The 16136-nt window shown below is 41.4% G+C and overlaps 2 protein-coding genes and 1 pseudogene across 2 annotated transcripts in view; 2 read left to right on the forward strand and 1 right to left on the reverse strand.

Annotated features, from left to right (window-relative positions):
* LRRC36 (leucine rich repeat containing 36) overlaps window positions 1–6684 on the reverse strand; it is a 38745-nt gene extending 32061 nt beyond the window's left edge. The window contains exons 1-2 of the mRNA XM_006878695.1: window positions 6615–6684; window positions 2512–2639 (exon numbers count right to left, since the gene is read on the reverse strand). Of these exons, the coding sequence (XP_006878757.1) occupies window positions 2512–2639; window positions 6615–6684 (198 nt within the window). The remainder of the gene's footprint in view (window positions 1–2511; window positions 2640–6614) is intronic.
* A 596-nt stretch (window positions 6685–7280) lies between these two features.
* KCTD19 (potassium channel tetramerization domain containing 19) overlaps window positions 7281–16136 on the forward strand; it is a 33096-nt gene continuing 24240 nt past the window's right edge. Inside the window, exons 1-4 of the mRNA XM_006878897.1 lie at window positions 7281–7303; window positions 7704–7768; window positions 8166–8176; window positions 8804–9100. Coding sequence (XP_006878959.1) covers window positions 7281–7303; window positions 7704–7768; window positions 8166–8176; window positions 8804–9100 — 396 coding nt within the window. The remainder of the gene's footprint in view (window positions 7304–7703; window positions 7769–8165; window positions 8177–8803; window positions 9101–16136) is intronic.
* LOC102847625 lies at window positions 10871–11352 on the forward strand (annotated as a pseudogene).

The following is a 16136-nucleotide window of genomic DNA, read 5'->3' on the forward strand; positions in this document are numbered from 1 at the left end:
CAATCCAAAGTTGGACGGTTTGAATCCACCAGCCACTCTGCGGGAGAAAGATAGGCAATCTCCTCCTGGGTGACTCACAGCTTCTGAAAACCTGATAGAGTGTCAGCTCTGAGTTGCTTCAGTTTCGAGGGGACATAACAACAAGAAGTGAGGCTCAGCTGTAGATTTCGTCTTGCTTGGGCTTTCTTTTTCCTTTTTTTCCTGTCCTAATGCTCATTTTTCTTTTGGCTTTCTTTTTTGAGGTTCTTAGTTTTAGACCACAAAATTTCATCTGATTTGGGGAGTTTTAATTTTTTTTAAAAAATTCTGGTTTGAGTGAAAGTTTACAATCATTTATACACATTTTGTTCCATAACATTATAAACAATGTTTGAGGGTCTGTTCATTCCACACTGCCTTTCTCTTTACCCATCTTAATAAGTATTCCTTGTCTATCAGTTCATTTTTACTTCGTCCTCACGCCATGGTTAATTCTCTCTGAAGGTAAATCTCTCTCTAGTGTTTTGCTAACTGTTCTCGTAATAATGGTCATATACAGTATTTGTTCTGTGTCCTCTGGACTCATCCATGTTTTGTAGTGTCTCTTAAGTTCACTGTTTTTTAATGCTGCTCAATGGTATACCATTGTGTGAGTGTACCACAGTTTGTCCACCCAGACCATGACCTGGGTTGTTTCCATCTCTGCTATTGTGAATAAACACTACGCTATATGTAGATATGCATATACCTGTTCGTGTCACAGTTCTTATTTCTTTAAGGCATTTTCCTAGTAGTGGAATAGTTGAATCAAATGGTGCTTCTATTTTCAACTTTCTAAGTTGAAACTGCTTTCCTTAGTGGCTGCACCTTTTACATTCTCACCAGCAGCATATGAGAGTTCCAATCTCACTGTGCCCTGGCCAGCATTTATTGTGTGCTTTTGAACATTGCTATTGTTGCTAGGATGAGGTAATATCTCATTGTTGTTTAGATATGGATCTCTCTTAACAGCCAGGGTGCAGCCAGAGGGCTTCTTGGAAGCAAAGATGATAAAGCTTTATCTCATATATTTTGGGCATGTTGCTAGGAGAAGCTATTCATTGGGGAGGGAAATCATGCTTGGGCAAGTGGAGGGATGGTGAAGACCCTCAATCAGGTTGATTGACACAGTAATTGGCAGCAATGGGCTCAAGTACATCAGAGACTGTGAGGACGGCACAGATAGGACACGGTTCAGATCTGTTGATCACAGGGTTTCTATGAGTACTACTTAGGATCTTGAACATTTCTTCATGTGTCTGTTGACCATCTGAATGCCTTCTTGGCGAAGAGTCTTTTCATATCTTCTGCCCATTTTGTAATTGGGTTGTTCCCCCCAAATTGCTGGAGTTTTCAATAAATTTTACATATGAACCCCTTATCTGATATGTAATTGCCAAATAATTTTCCAAGTCTGTAGGCTCCTTTCACACTTTGCAGATTTTTTTTTAATGTATATGTGGACTTAAATTTTAGACAGTCTTTTTCATCTATTTCACCCTCTCCTAGTTGCACATTTTGGCTATCTTTGATAGTCTACTTACACCATAGATTAAGGCTCCTAAATTTATATTATTTGAGAAAATGTCCTTGAAGAAATTAAAAATTGGCAGAATAACCCAGGAGATTAATGAATCCTAGGTGAGTTTTCTACCCTGAGCCTTGCAGAGAAAGGCTTCATCAAGACAGGTACATAGCTGATTTGATCACTAGGTGATCTAGGAAAGATTTGATCTAAGCTGATTTGATCAGCTAGGTGATCCCTAGGTGTTTTAGGGAACACCTAGAAGAAACCACATGTAGGGGTCTACAACACACAAAAGAAAGTTCCATCTGTGTGTGTGCATTTATGTTTACTGAGCTCTTGGTGGATATCAGCTCATTCTTCCACTCTATCTCACGCAGTCCTGCTCTCTCCTGCTCCACCATGCCCTGACCTGGAATCTTTGTTTTGAAGACCATCATTTCCTTCTCAATTTAGAGAAAAACACCATATCTAGTTAATCAGAATCTCTCAGGGTAAGAATCTGTACTTTCACAGACTCTCTTCATATTTTCTTTTCTTTTTAATTTTTATTTTATTATTTTTGTGTGAGTGTACCGTCAAATCAGATCTGACTGGTACAGATGCTCCGGCAGAGCATCTGGTGGATTCAAACCATGTGCCTCTGAGATTGTAGTTGCAGCTCCTTACCACTAGGCCACCAGAGCTCCTCATATTTTCTTATACACAATCTATGCTACTGTCTTAGGCAACAACAGCTTAACACCGTTCTCTTTGAGTACAAAAGGAAATTTCCTCCCAGTACTTTCTAATGAAAATTATCAAAATAAAACAGAGTTGAAAAAAAAATTTACAGTGACTAATAAAGTTTTATTTGGGAGTATTTAAAAGGAAAATTCTACATTCTCCAAAATGACATTATCAAGTTCTTATTTCTTCCCATAAAATATATTGGGCTGACCTGGCTGGTCATGGAATACAGAACTTACCTTTAAGCTAGTGATCAAATTCCTTGATAGATCTAAGGAGCGGAGGTTTTTAAAATTTTTGAAAGCATCTCCAATGGAATGGATTTTTCCAGCGTAAGATCCCTGCAATGAAAGAGACTCCACCAGTTCTGAAAAGAGATCATCAGTGCATATATTAAGATCTCTGCTTGAACAAGCAGCTTAGTCAGTGAAAACAGCCCTGTTGTCCTCCCACACCCCATGTGAAACACTCTACAATCAAGATTCTTAAGATCAGATTTAATATAGTGAAATCCTCCAAAAAGTCTGAAAACAAAATTCAGCATCCATTGCTGAGGTGGCCTTATAGGTATTATTGTTATTAAGTGTCTTGAGTATAGTGACCCTATGACAATAGATCTGAACCTTGTCCTATTCTCTGCCATCGTCACAATCTCTGACAACTCTTTAGGCCATTGGTGCAGTCACTGAGTCAATCCACGTGGTTGAGGGTCTTCCTCTCCTTCACCGTCCCTCCATCTGCCCAAGCATGACGTCCCTCTCCAATGAATAGCCTCTCCTCTCTCCTAGCAACATGCCCAAAGCATAAGAGCAGAAGCTTTATCATCTTTGCCTCCAAGGAGCATTCTGGCTGCACCTTCTCCAAGATATACCTATTTGTTCTTTATTGGCATACTGTCCTCCAACACCAGAGTTCAAAGGCATCAATTCTTATTCTTTCATCTTTATTCACTGTCCAGCTCTCAGATGCATAGCAAGTTACCTAAAAGATCACGGCCTGGATTGGGTGCACTTTAATCCTCATATTGGCACCATTGCTCCTCAATAAATTGGAGAGTTTGCGATATATGTAGAGAATATTTCTGGAAATCTACCCCAGATATTGATAACAGTGACTGCAAAAAAATGAACAGTATACATATGTGTTTTCCCCCATTCTAATGGCTATTATCAACCTATAAACATACACTAGGGCATCCTCTCTGTAAAAAACAGACAACCTTAACTCTTCTTAACCCCACATCAAAAACTTTCCACTTCTCTATTTTATAGCCAAGTTTCTCAATAGAGGTACTTACCCTTTCCATCCCATTTCCCTTCTATCTCATTATTCATCCCACTCCAGTCTAGTTTCCCTCATCCTTACTATTCCCAGTGGGTCACCAAGGATTTCTATTTGCCAAATCTAACAAGACACTTTTCTGCCCTTAACTGGTTCAATCTGTCAATAGCATTTAGCCCAGTTGACCATATATGTCCTTGATGCACGGCCCCTTCCCCTAACCTTTCCCGTGAGATCTAGATACATATATCCAACTGCCAACAAAATCTCTCTCACCTGGGCGTCTAATGGACATTTTAAACTTAACGTGCTAAAAATAGAAATCTGATTCCCCCTCATCAAACTTGTTTTTCTCTCCATCTTTACTCAGTCTCTCAATAAATGCCATACCCAACAGGAATTTAAGCCAAGAGTAAAAGTGATCTTTAGGGACCTCTGGTGGTGTGTGTAATGGGTAAAAAAGTTATGCTGTCAACCCAAAGATAGGCAGCTTGGATCCCCCCATTGCTCTGTGGAAGAAAGATGGGCCATCTTCTGTGCAATTAACAGCCTCTAAAAACCCACTAGAGGATCAGCTGTGATTGTTTGTTGGTAGGTGCCATTGAGTACAACTCATAAAAACCTTATGAGCAACAGATCTGAACTCTGTCCTATCCTGTGCCATTCGAGATCATTGCTACAGTATCAATCCACTTAGTTGAGGGTCTCCCTCTCTTTCTCCATCCCTCCGCCTTTCTAAGGAACAGACTCTCCTAGCAATCTGCCTAAAAGCATGTGAGACAAAGCTTTATCACCTTTGGCTCCAAGGAGCACTCTAGCTGCACCCTTTCCAAGATACATCTTTTTGTTCTTTTGGCAGTCCATGGGACAGGACATTCAGTACTCTTCTCCAACATGACAGTTCAAAGGCATCAATTCTTCTTCTGTCATCCTTATTCACTGTTTAGCTCTCAGATACATAGCAAGTGATTGAAAAGACCATAGCCTGAATCAGGTGCACTTTAGTCCTCAAACTATCATCACTGCTCCTCAAGAATTTGGAGAGGTCTCTGACTTCAGACTTTCCAAGTGCAATATGTGTCCTGATCTCCTGATTGCTAGTACCAAGAGTACTGACTGTAGATCCAAATGATATGAAGTCATTGACAATTTCAAACAAGGGTTACCTTGAATCTTTCCTTCCTTATCCATAACTTGTAAATCTCTTATAAATTCTAACTTTTCTGCTCCTCAAAATCTATCCTGACTCTACTTTTTTCATCTCCCCTGTCATGCTCTTTCCCAAGCCATCGTTCAGTTTCTCTTTCCTTTCTTCTTGGTCTATGTACAGGTTTTCCACGATCACAGTTAATTGTTCAGGGGTTCCCATTCTTTTCAATGTTAGCCATAATTTGTTATGATTCACAGAGTCAAATGCTTTTACATAAACAAGAAAATACAACTAAATATTCTTTGCTTTCAGTCAACATTCTTTTTACATCAGCAATAATAGTCTTCATTTTACAGCCTCTTTTAAATCCAGTTTGAATTTCTGGCTGTTCCCTATTGAGGTGTTAATAGCTGCGTGAGTCAGACCTGATCAAGGGTGAGGTCAGCAGTACAAATCCATACAATGTCACTCTTGAACTAGGTGGAGGCAAAGTAGTATAATGAAATGTGTTACAAACTGGAGTGGGAAAAACACTTCATATATCTCAAGCTGAAAGAACTGGAGAACAAATTCAAGCCTCGAGTTGCAATACTAAAGAATTCCATGGGCAAAATCTTGAATGAAGGAGGAAGCATTCATAAAAATGGAAGGAATTCACAGTCATTGTACCAAAAAGAACTGGTTGACACTGAACCATTTCAGAAAGTAGCATGTGATCAAGAACTAATACTAATAAAGGAAGAAGTTCATGCTTCACTGCAGACATGGGCAAGAAATAAAGATCCAGGAACTGATGGAATACCAATTGGGACTTTCAGGAAACAGAGGAAGCCCTGGAGGTGATCACCAGTCTATGCGAGGAAATTTGGAAGACAGTTATCTAGTCAACCTACTCAAAGAGATCTATGTGTTTGTTCCCAATCCATAAAAAGGTGATCCAACAGAGTATGAAAATTATCAATCAATATTATTAATATCACATGCAAGTAAAATCTTGCTGAAGATTATTTTTAAGTAGCTAGAACAGTACATTGACTGGGAATGGCCAGTAGCTTTGTTACAGGGATTAAACCATGCAGAGAAAGCATTTAACACAGGGCCTGAGGCAATAATATTAATTATACAAAACAAACCCTCCCTTTTTTTTCTTTTTTACTGCCTCTGACCATATAGTTAATTCTAAATCATTGCTACCCTTCATAATGTTCTGAAACTGCAAATCTACATGCCCATCCGTCTTCCCAGAGCAGCTGGTGGGTTTGAAGCGCTGATCTAGGACTCGGCAGAGGCCTGTAATACTGGTCTAAAACTGAACGATCAGACTTCTTGCTCCTGCACTACTACTACTCTGACCACAGCTCTTTTCTAACGAAAATGAAGCGACACAGACCAACAGATTAGAGGAATGACCACGATCCTATTGAAGTGGACACAAGATGAAAAGGGGCCGAAGAAGAAATCCTTGCCCCGAGCAGGAAAAGCTCGAAAGGGGAGGAAGTTTCACAAACTCAATATTAAGGCCTTTCTTGCCTCCCCAACAGCCCCCTCCACGTCGAGTGCCTCTGTCAGCATTTCCCTTCTTTCACCAATGCTCCTCATTTGGGCTGCTTCCCTCCACTCGTTCAGAACCATCTCCACCTGGTTCTGCGTTCTCTGCCTCAGTTTCCCATTATTTGTTTCCTCTTCTGATCTTGTTCCTCCTCCTCTGCTTTAGACTTTCTTTCTCGCCCTCAACTCCTCACCCTCTGGCCCAAATCCTCCAGGTAGTTCCTCCACCTGCACCTCAGGGTAACTAACATTTCTGGCTCAATGACCCCTCTTCCGCTCCTCCTCTGCCTCAGTCTCCCTCCCTGCCTCCATCCCAGTTTTCTCTCATCACCCCCAGCCCCGACCCTCCTAGTCTGACCCTACCCGGCTGCTCCAGGGCCAGCGCCCCAAGACGGCGGACGACCTCTTCGTCCAGATCCCACTGCTCAGCCATTCCCGCCCGCCTGCCGCTCACCTGACGCTGCTCGAGAGGCTGAGCCACGAGCGTCAAGCTCCGCCCCCGTGACCAGGCTCCGCCCCTACGGTATAGGCACCGCCCCGGCAGCCCAGGCTCCGCCCCCTGCGACACAAGCTCCGCCCCCGAGACACAGGTCCGCCCCACTCTCTAGACCACGCCCCGCTTCCAGGCCCCGCCCCCGCTGCCCAGGCCCCAAGTCCGTTACTCGAGGGTCGCGCGCCTGCCCTCTTGTCACGGCAACCTGGAATATGGTATGGAATGGAGTCCACTCTGGCAGGGGCGTCAAGCACTAAGAAAGGAGATAGAGGGATGCTTTGGCCTGAAATTATGGGGTTAGCAGCCTGGCTCTGATCCACTTGGAGGGGCGGCGCTAGCTTTGAAGGGCCTGGTTCTGAGGAGTCGAAATGGAGTGCGTGAACTCTGAGGGATGAAGAGCTCCAGCTTTGCCGATGAGGAAGGGTCTCTGAGGCGTGTGGTCTTCAGTTCCTAGCGCCTCGGGATACTGTCTCTGCGTCAAGGTTGCGGGAGGCTCCACAGCTGAGGGGTTGGGGTGCTGGCAGTTCTAGGGCGTCATGGAGCGCTCCAGCCCTAAGAGGTGCGGCTGCCGTCAGGGCATGATGGGAAGTTCCATCGGCCCCAGGAGGCGGTTCCAGCTGTAGGGATTTATTTGGAAGAATCTCTTTTGGAGGAGACTAGTCAGGGTTGAGAAGAATGATGTTTGTGGAGATTTTGCGGCTGTCGCATTTCTTCAAGACCGCCTGACAAGTAGCCTTTTATACATCAAGTATCTCACACACACTTCCTTCTTCACCCCAGAAGCTTGACTGTGATTGACTGAGGCCTCTCCCCAGGCTGGGATAATTCGGAGCTGATTACCCACATCCTTCATTCCAACTGTCTCTTTGCAAGAGACAGTCTCGAGCTTAGAGCTTCTTGTCACACATGTGCCTAATAAGAAAGGCAGGACTAAGACTCAGCTGGGGCTCACCTTTCAGGGAGCAGATTTTCTCTGGCATCCAAAATCTGCACGCTGTGTGCACCTCCACGGAGCTCTCAGCCAGTAAGTCACCTGGAAAGAGAATTACTGGCTCGCTTGGTTCACCCGGCACAAAAAGCAGAATCAAGTGTCTTTGTGGTTTTTATACATTCCTGCCTAGGCGGAGCCCTTCCTTACCTTGAGCTCCTCAGGTTCAGCTTTTGTTATTTTAGAAGGACCTGGACTCAAAAGCCCAGATTAGCTCATTAGATGGGCTTTTCAGCTCTGCTTTTGTGAGTCATGACACCGTTTTGCAATTTGTAATCTTTCTCTTTGTGCTCCTTTTAGCCTTTATTGTCTTAACGGTGGCTTATATAATTGCTGTTCTTTTTAACTAAATATTTAGACGAGGCTTACTACCATAAAAGAAGGGGACCCACCCTCTTCTTTGTTACATACCTTTTCTTCTTTTCTTCCTCAGCTGTCAAAAAGGTGATGCAGGCTTGTGTTAGAGGAGTTGACTTTTCTCTGGCGCAGCTACCTCTTTTACACATTTTATACAAATTGTTAAATAAGAAAGGTTGAATGGCTTGTATAGTGAATACCAATATACCTACACTTTGTGTTGGTTGTTAAGTGCCATTAAGTAATTTTTTTTTTACTCACAGCAACTGTATGTGACAGAGTAGAACTGCCCCGTGGGGTTTTCTAGGCTGTAATAAGGAGTTCTGATGCTGTAATTCATAGCATGTTGTCTCACGTTTCTAAAGATTGGAATCCACCAGCAGCTCCACAGGAGAAAGATAGGCAGTCTCCTCCCATTCAGATTTACAGCCTCCAAAACCAGATGTAAGGTCGCAGAGTCAGGATAAATGTGTGGTTTTTAAATCTTTGTAGAAGTAGCCCTCTAGATCTTTTACATTCAGCAGAGCTGCTGAATGGTTTGAACAGCCAGCTTGACTGAATGTGTTTATTTTCTCCAGTAGGTTTTTCGGAGGGGGGGGTGTCTTTAAGATTCTCTGTATATAAGACCATGACATCTGCAAATAGAACTTCTCTTGCTTCCTCTTTTCCAATTTAGACGCCTTGTCTTTGAATAATTCCCTCTTCTCCCTTTAGGAGGAGCCTGGCATGCCTCATGAACCAGCGGACGATTTATTTCATTTCAATGTTGGGGGCTGGCATTTCTCTGTTCCCAGAAGCAAACTTGCTCAATTCCCTGACTCACTGCTGTGGAAAGAAGCTTTGACCTTGAGCTCTTCGGAAAGCCAGCGGCTGTTCATCGACAGGGACGGGTCCACATTTAGACATGTGCACTATTACCTCTATACGTCCAAACTCTCCTTCTCCAGTTGTGCGGAGCTGAACTTGCTCTATGAGCAAGCTCTGGGTTTGCAGCTGATGCCTTTGCTGCAGGTAAGACGTTCTTACCTCCCTAGTGATTCATGTTGTTGTTGCTGTTATGTGCCATCAGGTCAAGTACGACTCACAATGACCATAGGAACAACAGATCAGAACCCTGTCCTATACTCATTGCTAAGTATTGTCTTCTTTTAAATATCAGTTGCTCAGATGGTCTTCTTAATGGGCAAGAGTGATATATAAGTTAAATAATGAACAATACTGGACTTTGAAGTTTTCAATAAAAAAATCTATCTCAATTCTACCTTATCCATACTAGTAGTCACACAGACCTATGATGGGACTTAATTACTGCCTAATAGGGTGATAGTGGCTTTTGAAAATCCTACTTTCATCTTCTTCATATATTTGTTGTTGAATTTTGAAAGGCAAAATCTTTACAAATTACCTATCATACATAAAAATTTATATCTAAGATTATCAAGAATATGTGGTTGTTGTTAAGTGTCGGCAAATCACTTGCAACTCATAGTGACCCTGTGTACAACAGCTCTGAACCCTGCTCCATCCTGTGCCAACCTCATTGTCTCCAAGACACCCACTGCCATTATCCCAGTCATTTAATCAATCCATCTCATCGAGGGTCTTCCTCTCCTCTCTTGTGCTGTCCCTCCACCCTCCCAAGCATGATGTCCCTCTCCAAGGACTGCTCCCTCCTTGCAACATACCCAAAGTATGTCAGACAAAGCTTCAGAATCTTTGCCTCCAAGGAGCAGTCTGGTTTCACCCTCTCTGGGACAGACCTGTTTGTTCTTCTAGCTGTCCATGGTATATTCAATACTCTCCTCCAGCACCACAGCTCAAAGGCATCAATTCTTCTATCATCCCTAATCATTGTCCAGCTTTCTGATGCATGGCAAGTAATTATGAAGACTGTGATCTGGATCAGGCGCACCTTAGTCTCCAGAATGATAGTGTTGAGATATATTTGTAAGTTTTTACTGTGCCTGATAAGTGCACAACAATCTTTTAGGGCAACATAGAAAGTTCCCTAATCTGCAGAATTTTTCCTTTGTCTTCACATCTCTATTTCCCAAGACACTCTTTATTTTTCACACTATGTATTAAAACATTAAATACAAAAAAAAACAAACAAAAAAAACATTAAATACCTTTGCTTAACAGACCATTACAGTTCCACAAAAAGAAAACAACAGTGTCTTCTTTCCTCACTTTTCTCCTAACCATAGAAATAATTTCTGAGGTCAATCTTAAGTAGTTTATTCTATAGCTTTTGAAAAATACTTTGGTAGCACAGAAGAATTAAATATTATGACTAGAATGAAACGCTGACAATGCTCCATAATTCCACTGTTTGGATGAGGTGCTGTTCATTCCACGTCCCTTAGCACTCACCCCGCAAGCTGTAGTACAGCTCAGGACAACAAACTGTTCCTCTTATTACTACTTGCAGAGGAAATTTGAGGTGCACCTTGTATATCTGAATGACATAGGAATGAGACGATTCATGTTTTTATGGACACTATAGTAAATCACTCAATGTATTCTTTGATAGGTAGGTAGATAGATGATAGATAGATAGATAGATAGATAGATAGATAGATAGATAGAGGATCAAAGCCCTTTAAAATACTCCAGTAAAGAGTCAGACCGGCTGCTGAGATGAACGCTTCACTGGGACAGTCTCCACATATCATGGGGAGATAGACGCTGCTGTCTTTGATTGGCCTTGGCCCTCACAGCTCTAAAAAGAAACAGGGTCTTGATAAACTCTATGAGCTGAAGTACAAAGCACGGCAGATTATGAACCAGTTTGGCTCCTTAGCCCTAATCAACCTCTCCAATTTCTCATCCATAAAACTAGAACCAGCCAGCACCCCTCCACAAGGTTCCATGGCCAGTAGCACTACTGTGGTAAAGATACCAGGCACTCCTGGCACAGGAGATCAACTCAGTCCTGAAAACAACGAGGTATTAATGAAGAAGAAATTGCAGGACTTGGTAAAAGAAGTGGACCCCAATGAACAGTTGGACGAAGATGTAGAGGAGATGCTGCTGCAGACTGCCGACGATTTCATCGAGGATGTGGTGACAGCAGCCTGACAGCTTGCCAGGCCTCGCAAGTCCAGCGCCTTAGAGGTGAAAGATGTCCAGCTGCACCTAGAGCGTCGGTGGAACATGTGGATCCCAGGTTTTGGCTCAGAAGAAATTAGACCCTACAAAAAAGCTTGCACCACAGAAGCTCACAGAGAATGGTATTGATCCGGAATACAACCAAAAAATAACATGGAGAGGTCAGGAAATGGACAACAATGCATTTGGAGATACTTGAGCTGAGGCCTCAGCCATCTCATCCGTGGAGGGGTTGGTTTTTTTTGCTTTGCAGAGAAGCATATATTTTTTATTAACAGTGCAGAAATATCTATGACTGAGAGGATCTGCCAAAAGAACAAAGCCTCCTACTCCAACTTCCAGTCCCTCTTGCCTGCCATCTCAATGGAGGAGTATATCTTCCACAGAAGATTTTTCTTTGTGGTTTATTATATAAGTGATTGAGTATGGAACAAAGCATTATGGGTCTTTTTGGTGAGAAAGTATTAGCAGGACATAGAGGTTTTTGTTTCCTCCTCTCCCTTCTTTGTACTTTGTAATGTCAGGGTTTATATGACTATGACTTTCATTTGCTTTTACAGAATAAAGAAGTTATTAATCAAAAGAAAAAAATACTCCAGTGCACATTGTCATCCTATCCTTTTTATTTTTTTTTAAAGTTACTCACCTTGAGTTTAAGTGTTCAGCTCTCCCAGACTGGAGTGTTAGAATTGCTTACAAGTGGCTTTAAAACCACTTAAATACGGCCTGGCATGTCAAGATTGCTGATGACTCCATGCCAAAGCACCATTATGTGGAAGAAGAGAGGGATAACGTGCTCATTGCAGAAAATCAAAGAGATTTTTTTTTCAAAGAATCTTTTTAAAGAATGCAGACCTGTTAGCAAAGTGCCTAAAAACCCTTTTAATCCCTTTGTTGTCCACATTTCCCAAGTTGGAAAGAAAAAAAAAATCTGGGAAGCAACTTTTAAACATGAACTAGAAGCCAATAAATTGGTCCCATTCCAAAGTTCCAAGTCGTGTGAGCAGAGGAAGTATTTTAATATCATGTAGATCTGCCTGCCTAAAACAGACTGCGAAACAAGTGCTTGTACTTTGAAAACTGTGTCTTCAAAGAAATAAACATTTGGGCTGGCCTAACTAAAGTGGTATTTATTCACTGAAGCAATGTGTAAATACAGCTGGGAGCCCAGCATTTGCCTAAAGTAACTCGAGCCTCACACATTCCCATCACTTACCCTGAGGCTAATGGTCTGTCCAGATACTTAGGTTCTTGAAGAAAATGGTACCTACAAATTCTCAGTCTAAGGACCCTTCTCAAGCAGTCCAACTGAATGCATTCAGCCAGTACTTATAGAATGTGTTCTGGGTTCCTGGCATTACTCCTACAGGCTTTAGGAAAAACGTAGAATGAGCCAATAGAAATCTAATGTGAGCTACAGAAATACTTTTCGTTTTCTAGTAGCCAAAGCAAAAAGAAAACAAGTGACATTAACTCTGATAATGTGTTTTATTTAACATTTATTGAGCATCTGATCCATGTTACACTGTGCATGATATTAAAAATATTATCATTTCTACATATATCAAGTTTCAGTTGAGATATTTTACAGTTAGTTGTTGATGAATCTTTCTCTGATCCTCATGCCACAGTCTTCTTCAGAGATTCCAGCTTCTAGAATGTTTTGCTTAGCATCCAGATTGAATAAGTATGGAGAGAGGATAGAACTTTGATGCACACCTTTCCTGATTTTAAGCCATGTGTTCCATTGCTCTGTTCAGACACAGCTTCTTGGTATAGGTATAGGTTTCACATGAGCATAAGTAAATGTTCTGGGATTCCTATTCTCAACAATTATGATCCACATAATCAAATGCCTTTGCCTAGTTAATATACACAAATAGACATTCTTCTGGTTTTCTGTGCTTTCAGCTGGAATCCATCTGGCATCAGCAATGATACCCATGGGACCACAGCCTCTTTTAAACCCATCTTGAAGAGTTCTCTCTGTCAATGTACTATTCTGGATCCTCATTTTAGGAGGATATTCAGCAGTATTTTGCTTGCATGTTATATTATTGATATTGTTCAATACTTTCCACATTATGTTGGATTACCTTTCTTGTGAATGGTAACAAATATAGACCTTTCCCAGTCAATTGGCCAAGCACTTGTCCTCCAAATTTCCTAGCACAGACTGGTGAACATATCCAGCGCTGCATTTGTTACTTGAAAGTTGTCACTTGGGCCCATATTTTTTGCCAATGCCTTCAGTGCAGTTTGAACTTTTTCTTTCATTACCCTTGGCTATTGTTCATATGCTAATTCCTGAAATTTTTACGTGTCAACCATTTCTTTTTTGGTACTGTGACTGTGTGTTTCTTTCATCTTCTTTTGATGCCTTCCTGGATTGTTCAAGATTTTGCCCATAGCATCTCTCCGTATGCAACTCAAGGCTTTAATTTGTTATTCAATTTTTTCCATTTTATTCTCCAACTCCAGCTCTTTGCACATTCTGTTACAATACTTTGCAATAAGACAGTGAATGGTACAGTGCTTTCAAAAACACTTGGGCAATTATTTAAAAAGTTTGAGTTGCCATATCATTGAGTCATTCCATTCCGAGGTAAACACAGAAAACTCCAGCTCACTGCCACTGAGACATTTCAGACTCAGTGTGACCCACCATCAGGGTTTCTGAGGCTGTAATTCTTAGCAGGAGTAGATTTCCCATTTCTCCTCCTGTGGAGCATCTGGTGGATTTGAATTGCTAGAAATGGAAGTTAGCAGTGCAACACACTACAGGCTGTGCCTTCAGAACTCCTCAGAATATGTATTGTTAGTTGTAATGTATCGTTGAGTCAGAACCGACTTCTTACTGACCATCCAGTGGGTTTTCATTTTTATCCTAAGATTAGATTGTAGTAATATTTGCACAGCTCTGTGATTATATAGAAAAAATACTGAATTGCACAATGTGAAAGGGTAGATGTCATAGTGTATAAAAATATACTTCAGTAAAACTGCTGAAAATAAAATTATGGCTTCTAACTTGACACTAGCCAAGGGCTCAGCAAAAAACAGGTAATAGACCAAGTCTGGGCTATTGCTGTCTTCTTTGGACAGCCCATGAGCCTTATGAGAATGGTTTCCATGCTTTTAGATTGCTTCTAAAAAAATCAAGAATAATATTTGATGACACAAAAATTATATAAAATTCAGTCATCCATGCCCATAAATAAAGTGTTATTGGAACATGCTGTTGTTGTTAAGGGCTTTTGAGTCAGACAACTCATAGTGACCCTAAGAGTGAAAGACCTGAACACTTGTGTAACTCTCATCATTTCTCCAAGTTCGTATAGTTTCCAGAGGCAAGCTATTTCAGAAGTGGATGCCACTCCTGCTTCCAAGCTTATTTTAACTGGAAAGCTCCACCAAACACACTGTCCACCATGGGTAACCATTTTCACATTTGACACATCAGTGTCAGTGTTTAGAATCACAGCAATCACAAGTTACCTCTGTACAGCAAAAGGACAGACCACTGCTATAGCACTTAGAAGTATGTTTGACCAAAACCAATTAAACCCTAATGCCTTTTTAAATTGTAGGCCATATAAAATCAACTCACACTCAACAGCAGTAAACATTCCACCCTAAGCCTCACCAGAACCAGGAAACAAATCTCTGTAGAATCTGACTGCTCCAGACGACTTCCCAATCTGGATTCCCTACTGGAACATAGACAAATTTATTCATGTATGCATTGTCTATGGCTATATTTGCACTTCAGTGGCAAAGTTGATTATGTAACAGAGACCATATGGACTATAAAGCTTAAAATATTTACTATCTAGCCTTTTGCCAAAAATCATTTGCTGACCACTGGCCTGAGCTCTAGTGGGGCAAGAGAAGAATTGGGAAGACCAGGGAGGAGACGACTGGAACATCTAGCTGAATGATTATGACAAGTTGGTCTAAAGTGGTAATGTTGGAGTTATTGTTATGTGTTTATATATCAAGTCAGAACTGATTTCATAGCAGATCCTCCAGCAGGTTTTCAGAGACAGTAAATCACATGCAAAGAGATGGCCTGTCTTTCTCCTGCAGAGTAGCTGGTGGATTCGAACTCTGTGTCTATGGGATAGAAATGTTTGCATTCTGGCTATATGTTGATGGCTGAATTGGCAAGATTTGCTGATGAGTTAGATGTAGAGGGCAGAGAATTCGTGATTCTTGTGTTTCTGTCCTGAACAACCAGGTGGTCATTAAGGAGTTAAGTTCTGACCAAGTTACATTTGGGGAGGAAATAGAAGAAAGCTCTGTTGGACAACCAGGTAGAGATGGCGAGGGAGCAGCTGGATGCTGTGGCTGTTGTTAGATGCCCTCAAGGTGACTGTGACTCAATAGGAGGTACAGATTTGGAATTCCTAGGAGCAGCTAGGTCTAGAGATATAAATTTGGCAATCATCAAAGCTAGTATGCAATGTTATAGACCAGCGTTCTTTGGAATGTCTTATTTTATTCATAGAGAAAATACAAAGTAGTCACTATAAATTCGTCATTAATATTTTGTCATACATACATACAGTCATAATATAATATACCATAGATCTGCACACTAACTTCACAGAGCTTAGAACTTTCTGTGTAATTTGGGAATGCCTTTTCAACTGCATATACACTATTCCAAGCCTTTCACAAGCTCTCAACCTGGCTGGGAGCTGGGAGTCACAGCTGGAAGTGCCAAGTATGAAATTTCCCTTCTGGGTCACACGTGGAGGGCTCCAGATTCCTGGCAGACTCTCAGTTCCCTTTTATGAAGTCTGCTGAGGGCACAGGACCTTGATAGCATGTACTATTTATGTTTTCTCTTTTGTTGCCTTCTGGAGACGTCCAAATGTGAAGCTTTTTTTTTTTTTTTTGTAAGTAAACCAGTATAAAATAAAATTTAAAA

Source organism: Elephantulus edwardii, unplaced genomic scaffold (genome assembly GCF_000299155.1).
Source record: "Elephantulus edwardii isolate Elephantulus edwardi_28Jun2011 unplaced genomic scaffold, EleEdw1.0 scaffold00001, whole genome shotgun sequence".
NCBI classification, from domain to species: Eukaryota; Metazoa; Chordata; class Mammalia; order Macroscelidea; family Macroscelididae; genus Elephantulus; species Elephantulus edwardii.